Source organism: Eublepharis macularius, chromosome 9 (assembly GCF_028583425.1).
Source record: "Eublepharis macularius isolate TG4126 chromosome 9, MPM_Emac_v1.0, whole genome shotgun sequence".
NCBI lineage: Eukaryota > Metazoa > Chordata > Lepidosauria > Squamata > Eublepharidae > Eublepharis > Eublepharis macularius.
In genome coordinates this window covers 51,199,475-51,212,003 of record NC_072798.1, presented here as the reverse complement: position 1 = coordinate 51,212,003, position 12,529 = coordinate 51,199,475, and the positions used below count along the sequence as shown (strand labels likewise).

General features: G+C 43.3%; 1 protein-coding gene and 1 long non-coding RNA gene across 5 annotated transcripts in view; one reads left to right on the top strand and one right to left on the bottom strand.

Moving 5' to 3' along the window:
- The window catches only part of KITLG (KIT ligand), an 88,378-nt gene extending 81,807 nt beyond the window's left edge, over positions 1-6,571 (bottom strand). For 3 of the 4 annotated variants that reach the window (XM_054988253.1, XM_054988254.1, XM_054988256.1), the window contains exon 1: positions 6,485-6,571. In XM_054988253.1, coding sequence (XP_054844228.1) covers positions 6,485-6,499 — 15 coding nt within the window. In that variant the 5' untranslated portion in view covers positions 6,500-6,571. The remainder of the gene's footprint in view (positions 1-6,484) is intronic. The other variant, XM_054988255.1, reaches the window with a different exon arrangement.
- A 388-nt stretch (positions 6,572-6,959) lies between these two features.
- LOC129335589 (uncharacterized) lies at positions 6,960-12,327 on the top strand. The gene is made up of 3 exons (XR_008597626.1): positions 6,960-7,076; positions 8,206-8,368; positions 11,648-12,327. It is a non-coding gene; the product is annotated as an uncharacterized LOC129335589 (long non-coding RNA).
- Positions 12,328-12,529: the final 202 nt, after the last annotated feature.

The following is a 12,529-nucleotide window of genomic DNA, read 5'->3' as shown; positions in this document are numbered from 1 at the left end:
CAAAGAACTATTTTTGATGTTTTCCCTATGGAATTTCCCAAGTAGAATATTTTCGTAAATTGTAACCATGTTGCTACCCAAATTCTAAAGAAAAGTGCCTCCATGTCAAGAACTTAGTCCAAAAACAGTTATGAGAATTAACCATGAAAGTACTATGCAGTCTGGGATAGTCCTTGTGGACTTAGCTTAGGCCCAGTCCTTGAATTTCTGGGCTGTACCATTTCAGGTTATAGCAGCTTGCCTACATCAATGAATGTATGGAGGATTCAATCCAGGGAGTCCTTCACCTGCAATCTGAGGCAAGAACTAGGCCTCTGGGGTCAAACTTGAGGAATTCTACTGGGGGAACGCTACTGAGTTGAATGGACATTCTTCTTCGAAATTTCTGCTTACAGTGTTTGCATAGGAGAGGCAGAGACTGTCTACAGCCCACTGCTTTAGTGAACTCCTTAACTCCCCAATTTTAACATCCCTTAACTACACCACATCTTTGCTCTGTTTACTAACAAAATAACAACATAATGAAATGGCTGAAATATCCAATTCCTTCTTTATTTTCTTCACCTGAATTGAACAATCCAGTTATATTCACACAAACACAGAGCCAACTTTAGCCTGTTTATCAATTTTTTGCAATTCCATTGAAGCAGCAAAATTTAAGCTTGTCCTACTCCTGTCAAAGTATTAAAACACTCACCATTCTACAAGGTTTCAGTAACCCACTGGTGGGGGCAGTCCCTCCATTTTGGAATCGTAAGAATCCAGTCCTGTCACAGATACTTAGAAATTGCAATCCAGGATCATACTCCTAAAATCTTCTTTAAGCTTGTCTTCACTGCTTCTTTCCAAATATCAGTATCTACGCAATGACCATCTCAACTGTGTCATAACATAACACATGGCTTAAGACTGGTATAGCCACTCAGCTATCATTCCAAGTACCACCCCTGATTAAAGAACTGTATTTCACCACTGTGTGTTATTTCACGACAAGATATGTATGGACAAGACTTTGCATTAATCCAATGAAGCATCTTCGCTGTTAGATGTAGGCAGAGCAGTTTGTGGTCTTGGCCAATCCCTTGAGACTGTTCTCTCCACATTAGAGCATAAACAACATCAAAATGAGCTGAAAATATTGCAAACCAAATATCCCAAGTATAGAAGTAAAGCAGACAAGCTCTTCAGTAATGATGCAAAGTAGGAATCTAGAGTTAAACCACACACAAATTATGTTTCAAAATGGTGTCCTCCTACAATTACAAGTAACTTTACAATGCAGAACAACTTTCATGAGCCACAGCTCACTTCTTCAGGGTTAGTCGTGTAGATGCTACTGGATTCTTTCTCTTTTTCACTGCTACAGACAGACTAACATGGCTACCCATCTTGAAGTGTGTTGTAGGTCACCTCTAATCTTCATTACATTAGTTGTTAAAGCTAAGCAGTCAGGATTTCATTTTAGCCACTATAATTGACACTGAAATAAACTCAGACCACAATGATCAAACCAATTTCTTAGAAACAGCTCTAGTGGTTCTATGCCAGAATGTGTAATTTTGAGAATTGCACCCCGCAAGTGCTTGTTATTTCTAAAATCAAATAATCAAATATTCTCTCCATTTGCAGTAGTTCTTCAGTTCAATTTCAATGTTCAATCATAGGTTGATAAAAATACTAATTTTCACATTTTACAAGTATTTGGGGCAATTATTACTTGGCACATATTCCAATATACCCTATATATTGTTAAAAAAATGAAGATATAAGCAACATAATGAAAACTGTTTCCATATCCTTCATTTCATCTTTCTTTCCTGCTATGCCTGCTGATCTGACATTTAGCAAATTCTAGAACGCACACCTGGGGTGTACACTTTCATGAACGGAAACTCCTCTACTGTTTAAATCGTAGAACGCGAAGTGATTTTACACACTTCTCTTGAAATAAGTGCCATTTTTAAATTACAACTTGCCCACATATGTTATGCAGTCCATAGGATGACTTAGGAAGAAATTCTCAGGCAAAAAGAAGATATGTGAAAATAATGCATTGGTTGACCTGTTTAAAAACCTGGCTTGTAACACAGCTTCTGAAAGAGTTTCCAGCATATCTTCAACTGATAAAGAACTGCATAAGAGATTTTCACCATTTATTACAAAAACGTTCAAATAAATTAATTAACCTAGTATATGAGTTATGTGCTTTCAAGTCACTTCTGAGTTATGGTGACCCTATGAATTACGTAAGATAATTCATTACAAGGGTTATAAAAGAAATGATCTTTGTGAAGGCTCAAAAGCTTTGGCACAAATACTTAAATACTAGCGAGACACCAGAGAGCAAGCACTGTCAAAAATCACATGCAGTACCCCAAGTCTTTCCCCTTAACCTCAGTTATAGGAGGGCTATTCATACACAATACTTAAGAAAATTAACTCCGCATATATTATACATACTTTATTATCATTTTGTATGTCTCAAGGTCTAGAAAATATGTTTGGAGGCTAAAAGCCTGGCATAAATTTAGCAGAGCAGACAAATCCAGAGGTTCAAAACGCTATTAAGGAAGTCATTAACATTTAAGATGGCCATAAAAACAGCTAAATGAGATGATAATCCTTTTCTTCATTGTGTGTAAATAAACGCTTTTATTTCTTAGCTTGTCTATGACAATGAGATGTCTCCCAAATGACGAAATTAAAGAAGCTGATATCAAAATCACACTGACTGCCTCTGCCGCTCCTTTGCAACTGCATACAATACTCAATTGTCTGATCTGACCTTCTCTTTTCTGTTTAGCCTTGCTTGAACGTCCCCTACCTCACACCCAACAAGTCTTTCATATTATGCCACTTCAGTTTTCTAAAAGCGTATCAGTACAGACGTCAGCAGTTTGCTGCTACAGGCAAATGACTGCTGTACTTGTAAAAATGGATCTACCACTGAAGCCAATGAAACTGGAGCTTCAGGAGGACTTAAATCAAGCACGAAAGTCATACAGTACTACTGGAAAGCAGAATAAGAGTTTTCTTGTTTCTTCTGATTATGGTGTTCCCAAAAGAAAAGAGGTCTTGCATAGTTTGCGCTGCCTACTTATTTCCAAAGACTTCTTTCCAATAGCAAGAATGCCGTCCTACCAGGACCGTCCTCATAGAGGAGCACTGAAGGTCATGTAACTGCTGGCAATGAATGCACCCATTCAACAAAGGAAAGCAGTATTCTGCCTCTAGCTCTTTTCCACCACTAAGGTCTCCTAAAGTTTGTATGTCTAGCAGGCAGGTCAAATTTCTGACTGTCTTTGGCAGGCATCCCCAAACTTGTCATTAAGGCCACTATTCCTAAAATGCCAGTATCTGATACTTAGATTTTTACAATGCTTTTAAAAAAGTATTTTCCCCAACGCATTATGTCAAATTAACATGTTGCCATGTTATTTTTTTTACAAGACCTCCCCAATGATCAAAATATTCCTACTTAACACATTTTTTTTTAAAAAAAATTAAGTTTAGAAATAATTACTGTGACACTCTTATTGTTTTAAATGCCACAGTAGAAATTAGATAGTCACTTCTGGTTCTGGTGTTTATTTACTAAAGCATATAATCCCACAAATCCTCTCACAAAAGTAATCCTTCAATAAGATTTCATCAGTGTTATTACTGTAAATGAGAATCTGTGATCCTATCTTAAATTGTTAATTTAAAAGGCATTACAGCTGTCTGAAATTTCCAAAACCATTCATGAGTAATGAATTTTTTAAAATGTGCACATGCAATGGTCAGTTTTGAAAACTCAGTTTTTAGGTATGTTGAAATTGCGCCAGCTCATTCAGCCCAGTTTGAATTTACAACCTATATGATGCCACTGTAAACAAAGTTATTCTATGCTCTCATACTCTTGTGAGCCCAAGCAATATTTTCATTTTCCTATATATGTTTTATTCAGCTAGAGCCCTACCTATAAACACAGTTAAACATCCAGTTCAGAATACACTCACCTATTTGCATGAATCAGTACCTCCCATTTCTGAGAATGAAACTCATAAATTGATCTAGTCTTGCTCAGGACACTGACTCTTCCAAGTTCTTTAAATGCTTTCTTTTACAGTCAATCATAAACATACAGGTCCTATTGAATTCAATCAGGCTTATATCTTAGTAAGTATGCTTACAGTAGGAGCCTAAACACACCCTTCTAAGCCCTGATGACTCCAGTGGACTCCTGCTGTGCTTCAGACTTCACTGTCAGCACGGCATCCCTACCCTGCAGTCCTAAGCCTGCTTACTAGGAAGTAAGAACTACCGAACTCCCAAGGGTTTGCTTCTTAATCAGCGTGCCTAAGATCAAGCTGGAAACCTTAACCCAACTATAAGATCAATTTGTAAAGCAAAAATCCTGCAGCAGAGACCATTCTTTTGCCTTCCTTTTTCTTTTCAATTAATGGTATAGCATGGTTATATAAGCAACCCAGCATATTACAGAGGAAAGACAGGAAAAAAAATCACTATACAAAACAAAGGTTGATGTGTTAAGTTGTAGTGGTTAGTGACATCTTACTTGGGCATAAAGATGTACAATCTGTGCTCAAAGGCCAATCAATCTCAACCTATGACCAGATATCAAGATAAACCTCCTCTGGAGCAACAAAAAAGGGGCAGGAAGAAACAAGGTACCATTTACTACCTATGGGCTTTCACTTTCCTTGAGCATGGAATGTTAATTTTTGACAAGCGGGGGTGGGGGTGGGGATTCCTTTTTTTGCATGAAGCCTCTTCTGCTCCACCCTTTCCAAGGGGATTAGACATTTGACTTTGCCCTCTAGTGCTGTTTCTTCTTTCTTTATCTTCTAGTTATTTGGGGTGGGGGTGGAGAATGCTGTCCAACCACAGCTCTGTGACTGACCTGCACTCAGCAGAAAGCCTATATGCTCCAGAGTGCCATAAGTCTCCACAAGAACTTCAGAGCCAAGCCACACATCATCCTGAAGGCCAAGTCTGGCTTGCCTCCCCCGGCTACTAAATGGGACAAGATCAGTTTTTCTCAGACACACCATTAACCTGAACAGTAAACGTTCCTCTCTCTGAAGGGCTTTAATTCAGGTCTGGGATGGAATCAGATGCAACTGGGTCTCCTGATTCATGTAAAGTTTTCATTCAATCCTCTCTGAGAGAGTTTTGAAATTCAGCGCTGCCTCACTCTGCTCAAGACGCTCTTGCTTGTTCAAGGCACATTAGGCTGTACGAATCAAGCCCTTTGCGCATTCAACTGAATTTTACGGTCCAATACTGGCCAGTCTGCAGCAAAGTTTGCACGAAGGCGTCTGCACTGCAATCTGCTTCCAAGGAATTTCCTGCCAAATACTACGAAGACAACCAGTTCAATTTACGGTGTAGCTGTGCTGAAATCTCAACGTTGTTATTGATAAAACGATAATTTCTTCTGTTGTCTGAAAAGTGTGAAGCACATGGAGTCTCCCTGTTTCATCATACTTTCCCCCAGACACCCAAAAATACAACTTGGGGAGCTTTAATTGATTTTTCCTGTTTAGACTTCCTTCTTTCCTGTAGAAAAAAACACTTGAGAGACCTAAACTGACAAAGGGACCAAGAGAACAGCAGGTACCACAGGAAACAAGCAGGAAAGAGATAAAGGGGTGGGGAGAGGAAGGCTGTGGAAACGGTAAGTGACACAAGCTGCCGAAAGATATTCCTGCAGAGGAAGATGGAGCCAAGATCTGCTCCGGCTCTTCACCTGCAAGCTCTTGCTTTTTTTTCCAAGTGGCAAATGAGAGGAGAGATTATTTTCTCCTTCCTTTGCCTGTCGATCTCTCTTGCCCCTCGTTAAAGAAATACCCACAGGACAGTAATCTAGGGCACAATTTAGAAAAAAAATAAGGAACAGGATCTAAGAATGCACACAGAGCAATGCATGATGACTGGGGGGAAAGGCGGCAGGGAGAAGAAAACCAAGTCTCGACAAATGCAAACCGACACTAAAATGAAGCCCAGAAAGCGGCCATCGGGGTGAAGCCATTAACCCCGCGCTGTCTTCCATGGGCGGCTCAGTCAGACAGCAGCCTAGCCGCTCATCTGCGCGGCGCATCGTCTGCCCTGCAAAGGGTCACCTATTAAGCGCCCCCTCTCAGTCCTCAGCCCAGAACTTCCTTGTCAATTGTACAAACGACAGAAAGAAGCGTGTCAGGTCTCTCCTCGGCTGAAGAACCGCAGGTCCCAACCGACCTCTGCCAGCGCTGCCTGGCCCCGGGCGTCCTCGCTCCCCATCGGCGGGGTCCCAGCCGCTGCCAGGTAGCGGCAAAGGCGGAGAGCGTTGCTCTGCCGCCCCAAGCCACGTGCGAGCAGTCCCGAGTGCCTGCAGCAGCCCGAGAGAAGCTCCGTCCAAGCCAGACCCCGCCGCTCCCACCTGCGCTCCCTCTTGCCAGCCCCCGGCTCCGGCCACGGCGCGCGACGTCCCGCCACTCACTTGTGCCTTCTTCATAAGGAAAGAGAGCGCTGCGATCCGTCTCGGGCAGCTGCGTGCAAGCGCCTTTCAGCGGCTCCGTAGCTCCAGCATGTTGCAAGGCTAGTCCGCGCATCGGGCTTGCCCCGCGCCTCCGCCTGCCGTGCCTCTCGCGCTCGCTCGCTCGCTTTTCGCTCCCAGGCGCGCGCGCACACGGAGGCGGCGCGGCAGGATGCGACTAGCTCGCAGCGGAGGGGAGTGAAGCTCGAGCCGGCCCCTCGGCCCTTCTTTTATACCTCCCGGCTGCTTCCCGCAGCAGCAGCAGCCCGGTGAGGACACGCCTTCCTCGAGCGCCCTTGCCGGAGAGAGGGAAGCCCTGGGAAACTTCAGGGCGGCCGGCGCGGGACACCTTCGGCACGCCGCGGGCTGGGCGGCGCTGGGCGGCCTCCTCGGAAAGGAGGGGCCGGGCGGGGCTGCCCTTCAGCTCCAGGAGTTCAGCAAGGCCACCTCGCCCCGCGAGTCGTATGCGCGCTTTATCGGTTTTGTCAGTCAGTTGGCTCGTCGTCCTGCTGGTCTCCGTACAGTAGCGGGAGAGACGGCGACCGAACGCAGCACGGTGAGCGAGGGAATGATTTGAGTACATGTAGTCTTTGATGTAGAGCAAAGCGGGCTGCGTTGCTCAGATGAGGCACTTTCCACAAGGAGCTACGCACTGTGCAGTGCAGTTTACTGCAAGGGTAGGATTGCAGTTCGCAGCCATAGCTGCATTTCCCATGTGTGTGATTCCAGTGCAAACTGCAGGGGCCAAAGTCTGCAGGGTTTTTTTTGTTTGCGGTTGCCAACAACTTCCACTTTCAACTCCTCCACTTTCTTTCCCACATGCCCATGAGTGGGCAGGTAGAGCACAAAGCCCATTGCACGAAAAGTTCATTTCCACAGACATGATTGGTCAAAAGGTCCCTTTTGCATTGAAAGTGACTTCTATTTTCACGTCCTTGTAAACTCTATTCCAGCATTCGCATAAATGGCACATAAGAGGCTCAACCAGAGCCATCCTAAAGTTACACTCTTATAAGCCCACTGACCTGAATGAATTTAGGATGTGTTGTTCTCTTATTTTGTAATCCAGTTAATATATTTGTATTTATACACACACACCGTAATGTATATGTGTGAATATATAAAAATAAACAAGCTAATATCTTTAAGACCAACTATATTTCCAGGGCATGAGATCTTGAAACTCATACTCTGGGAAGCTAGTTGGTCTTTAAGGTGCTACTGGACCTGGATCTTACTCTTCTACTAGGGACCAATACGGCTACCTCCCTGAAATTATATTACGGTGTTTATATATGTCATGTGTTGTTTTGCTGCAATTCCTGCAATTCGTGTCTGTATTATAATGTGTTTTTAGCGCAATATTTGGGGATTGTATCCATTATACTGCCCTTACTGCCTTTTTAAAAACTGTAATCCGCCTTGAGGCTCAGCAAGAAAGGTTGAGTATACATGAAGTAAATAAATAAATAAAATGTTCTGCGAAAATGTTTTCAGTAGAACCTTTACTCCCTTTACAATGCAGTCCTAAGAAGAGTTGCTCCAGTCTAAGACCTTTGATTTCAATAGGTTTAGACTGGAGTGAAGCTTTTTAGGATTGCACTATTAGGATCCTAACTTACTCTAAAGATGCCTGAACATCGGTGTTTGCTTCACCCATCCACTCATGATACAATTTGTTTCAGGCAGTGCCACATTAACCATCAACATCCACAGATGGAAAACGCTATTCTATGATACTTGAAGTGGATCTTCTGAAAAGTGCGTACTCTATCTATCCTGTGCACAGAATCAGCACTCTACTGGTTCAAATCCCACTACTGTCAGGAGCTCAGTAGGTGGCCTTGGGTAAGCTACTCGTTTCCCCCAGAAACCACCCACAGATCTCCAGCAATTTCCCCAAGCCAGTGTTAGTAACCGCACTTTGATTCTTATTCATTATTTTCTGTGGTCAAAGATCCAGAGGCGTTAGCTGTGTTCGTCTGTAGTTGCAAAATAGTAAAAAGTCTAGTAGCACTTTTAAGGCTAACCAACTTTATTGAGGCATAAGCTTTCGAGAACCACAGCTCTCTTCCTCACCTCATTTGGTAGGTAACGTAGCCCCCAAAATGCTTGTTGTAAATCTCATAAGTGAGAGTCCCAATCAAGAGCATTGGAGCAGATACAATTGTAACATAAGGCTTAGCTGTAGACAATCAACTGAGTGGTATGTTTTAGGTGGTAACTGGAGGCATGTAGATATGAGTATCGGTCGGTGGGTTTCTGGTATAAGGTGGTCTTTATCTGTCTATTACGTAGTTGTACAGTGGTGTCCAGGAAGTGTACCTGTTGTGTAGAGAGGTCCAGGGCAGGCTCAGGTTGATGCTGGGGTGAAAATTCTTGAAGTCCTGGTGAAAACTCTCAAGGGCTTCCTTCCTATGGGTCCAAATGATGAAGATGTCACCCAAGAACCTTAAGTACAGGAATAGTTTTAGTGGATGGTAGTTGAGGAAGCGTTGCTCCAAGTCTGCCATGAATATGTTAGCATACTGTGGTACCATGTGTGTGCCCATGACTGTGCCGTTGTCCAGTAGACATAGGTAGTCACCAAATCTGAAATAATTGTGAGTAAGCCCAAAGTGGCCCAGTTGAGTGGCAAGCTGTGCTGTGGTTTTGTCTGGGGTAATATTCCTGATAGCCCTTTTTTCTAGAAAAGGAAATGAAGGGAAGTGTTTTTGTCTAGGATAATATTCCATCCAAAAAATATCTCACTTAAGAGATTTACAACACACAGTTTAGGGGCTACAATACCTACCAAATTAAGTGAGGAAACAAATTGACAGGGCCAGACCAGTACCCAGAAACAGCCTACTCCAGGACAAACCTAAAAGAACCAACAACAGAACACTACTGGTTGTCACCTATAGTTCCCAGCTCAAACCTATCCAACATATCATCAGTCATCTACAACCCATCCTGGAAAATAATGCCTCTCTCTCACAAGACTTGGGTGGAAGACCTCTCCTTGCTTACAGACAGCCCCCCAACCTTAAAAGACTTCTCACTAACAACCATGAACCAGCTAACAGAGTCACCAGCATAAGAACCAGACCCTGCAACAGACCCAGATGCCAATTCTGCCCACATATCTACCCAGAAAATACAATTACAGGACCCAATGGTGTCAACTACACAATCTTTGGCTCTTGCAGCTGCTCATCCTCCAATGTGATATATGCCCTCATGTGCCAACAATGCCCCTCTGCTCTGTACACAGGACAAACCAGCCAACCTCTGCGCAAAAGAATAAATGGACACAAATCTGACATCAAAAATGATGATCTCCAGAAACCAGTAGGAGAACACTTCAGTCTACCAGGACATTCCATCAAGGACTGAAAGGTCACCACATGGTAGTTCAACAGAAACATTTCAAAAGCAAAATCCAAGTGGAAGTTGCTGAATTGGAATTCATATGTACATTTGACTCAATCAGTCTTGGATTGAATAGAGACACTGGATGGTTATCTCGTTATCAGAAGTAACTGCATTTCAGGCATTCCATTCAGACTGAGCAATGGAGGGAAGGAGTCACACCCAGCCTGGATTGTGCACGCCACCTCTTTCATGACTTTTGCAAGTGATTTGCATGTACATGGCCCTCACTCCCTGCACCCTTTCTCCCCTCCCCTCACCACTTATATATCTGTGGCCAGTTTCTTTATACCCTCCATGCATCTGATGAAGAAAGCTGTGGTTGTATTGTCGAAGGCTTTCACGGCCAGAGAATGATGGTTGTTGTGGATTTTCCGGGCTGTATAGCTGTGGTCTTGGCATTGATAATGCCAAGACCACAGCTATACAGCCCGGAAAATCCACACCAACCAAAGCTGTGGTTCTCAAAAGTTTATGCCTCAATAAAGTTGGTTAGTCTTAAAGGTGCTACTGGACTTTTTATTATTTTCTGTGTATTGATTATTCTCTGACAGGAACATAGTTCTTGACTTTTTGAACAAGAAGGATCCGGGCTATGAGTAGCTGGAATATAGCTTCTGCTATCACCTCTTCTCTTTTCCTATTTCTTCCTTGGCTAAAATTTCACCATTCTTCTCCCAGTCTTCTGTCTTGAAACTGTTCTAATGCTGCTTCACATCCCTTGTATCGCAAGTCTCCATGATAATGGTGTGCATATTATACACTGTTATTTTTGGTGTTACAAATGTGGTAGAAGTATTGGGAAAGCTGTGGGGAGGTGGAATCAATTCAAGAAAGACTGAGCAATTGACATTGAAAGCAGGGGACAGGATAAGTTAACAGGAAATGAGTGACTGACAACCAAGAAATTTAACTGGGTTGGGGAAATAAATATCACAGTGAGAAGGGTCACACCAGTTTGTCTATCCTTACATGCCCCTAAGCCAATCACACAACACTTACAGAGCAATCCTAAGCAGAGTTACACCGGTCTAAGCCCATTGAAATGAATGGGCTTAGACTGGTGTAACTCTGCTTAGGATTGCACTGTATATCTGATACCATGAAGAAATGTCTGCTTCCTATGCAAAATTTGTAGAAACAGAGTTGCCTTGGTTTAAACCTGTTCAGTGATGGCTGCCTGCTGACTGAGTACTAAGGTAAAGACACTGGATGCAATCTCAGGAAAACACAGATCCAGAACATATAATATTTCTTTGGGGATTTTTTTAATTTAACGTTAAAACATTTAATATGTTTTAATGTTAGAAACATGTTAGAAACATTTAATATGATTCTTTGGGAGTGCTTTCCTGGAGGAAAGCAAAGTAGGGCCAATTCATGTATTATAAAATTGTGTGTCTCTAACATGTCCTGTCAACAGACATGTTCTTGGAGTTTAATGCACATGTGACGACAATTTAGACAACATTGCAAATTCCTCATGAGGCTGTTTCAAATTGAGAAAGCAGAGAGGGAAGGCTTAACCTCCACTTTCCTTGTGCCATAGTCCAGATTCGAAGTGGGGCCCTGCTCAGTTGAGAGACACGTCAACAGGACCGATGGCAGATGTGTTTAACACAAGGACTTTGTAATGTGAATCAGCTTTTAGTGTTCTAAGCACAATGGGATTGTTTGCCTGTTTTTAATTTTTGTTTCGTCTCACTACTTTAGGCAGCAACTCCAGAAAGCCTATAATCCATTGGCGCTAGGAGATAAGTTATCATCCCGCTGGCCAGTAGTATGTGGTGTGCCGCAGGGAGCGATACTCTCCCCTTTGCTGTTTAACATCTATATGTGCCCTCTTGCCCAGTTGGTGTGGAGTTTTGAGCTTGGGTGCCACCAATACAATCTTTGGCTCTCGTGCAGATGACACTCAGCTGTATCTGCTGATGGACTGCCAGCCTGGAACTACCCCAGATGTCCTGGAGCAGGCTTTTGAAGCTGTGGCTGGTTGGTTGAGACAAAGTCGGCTGAAGCTAAACCCTGCGAAGACACAGATCCTGTACTTGAGTCGCGGAAACGTGGATTTGGGGTCCCAGCTTCCTGCACTTGATGGGGCGGTGCTTGCACCAGCCCCAAGAGTCAAGAGCCTGGGGGTGATCTTGGATGCCTCATTGACAATGAAGGCTCAGATCACGACGGTCACCAGATCTAAAGCGCTGTTCTCTTGAGGTTTGCCCTAAGCCTCTTGCTCCCTTGGCCGAGAATGCCGCCATTTGAAGCTCTCCCTCCTTGGACCCTGTGCTCTCCAGATAGGTAATTATCACCTCACAAACCATCAAATCTATCCCACCTTCACCACTGCTTTTCTTAGGCCTCTTGTGTGTTTATGCATTTGCCCCTTGAATAAAAATTACCCTTTAATTAAGAACACCAGCTTCATGTGTGTATATCCTTGGGAAAGGACTCTGTAAATTATGGGTGAAGAGATCCTGTGGTTACTGCCCTCTCGCATAGCTGTCTTCCTTGCTTGCTAATCCCCCCCATTCTATTTACTCACAAGGAAACCAATGCAGGTAACACTGAGAATATTTTGGGGGACCCCCTCTCCTC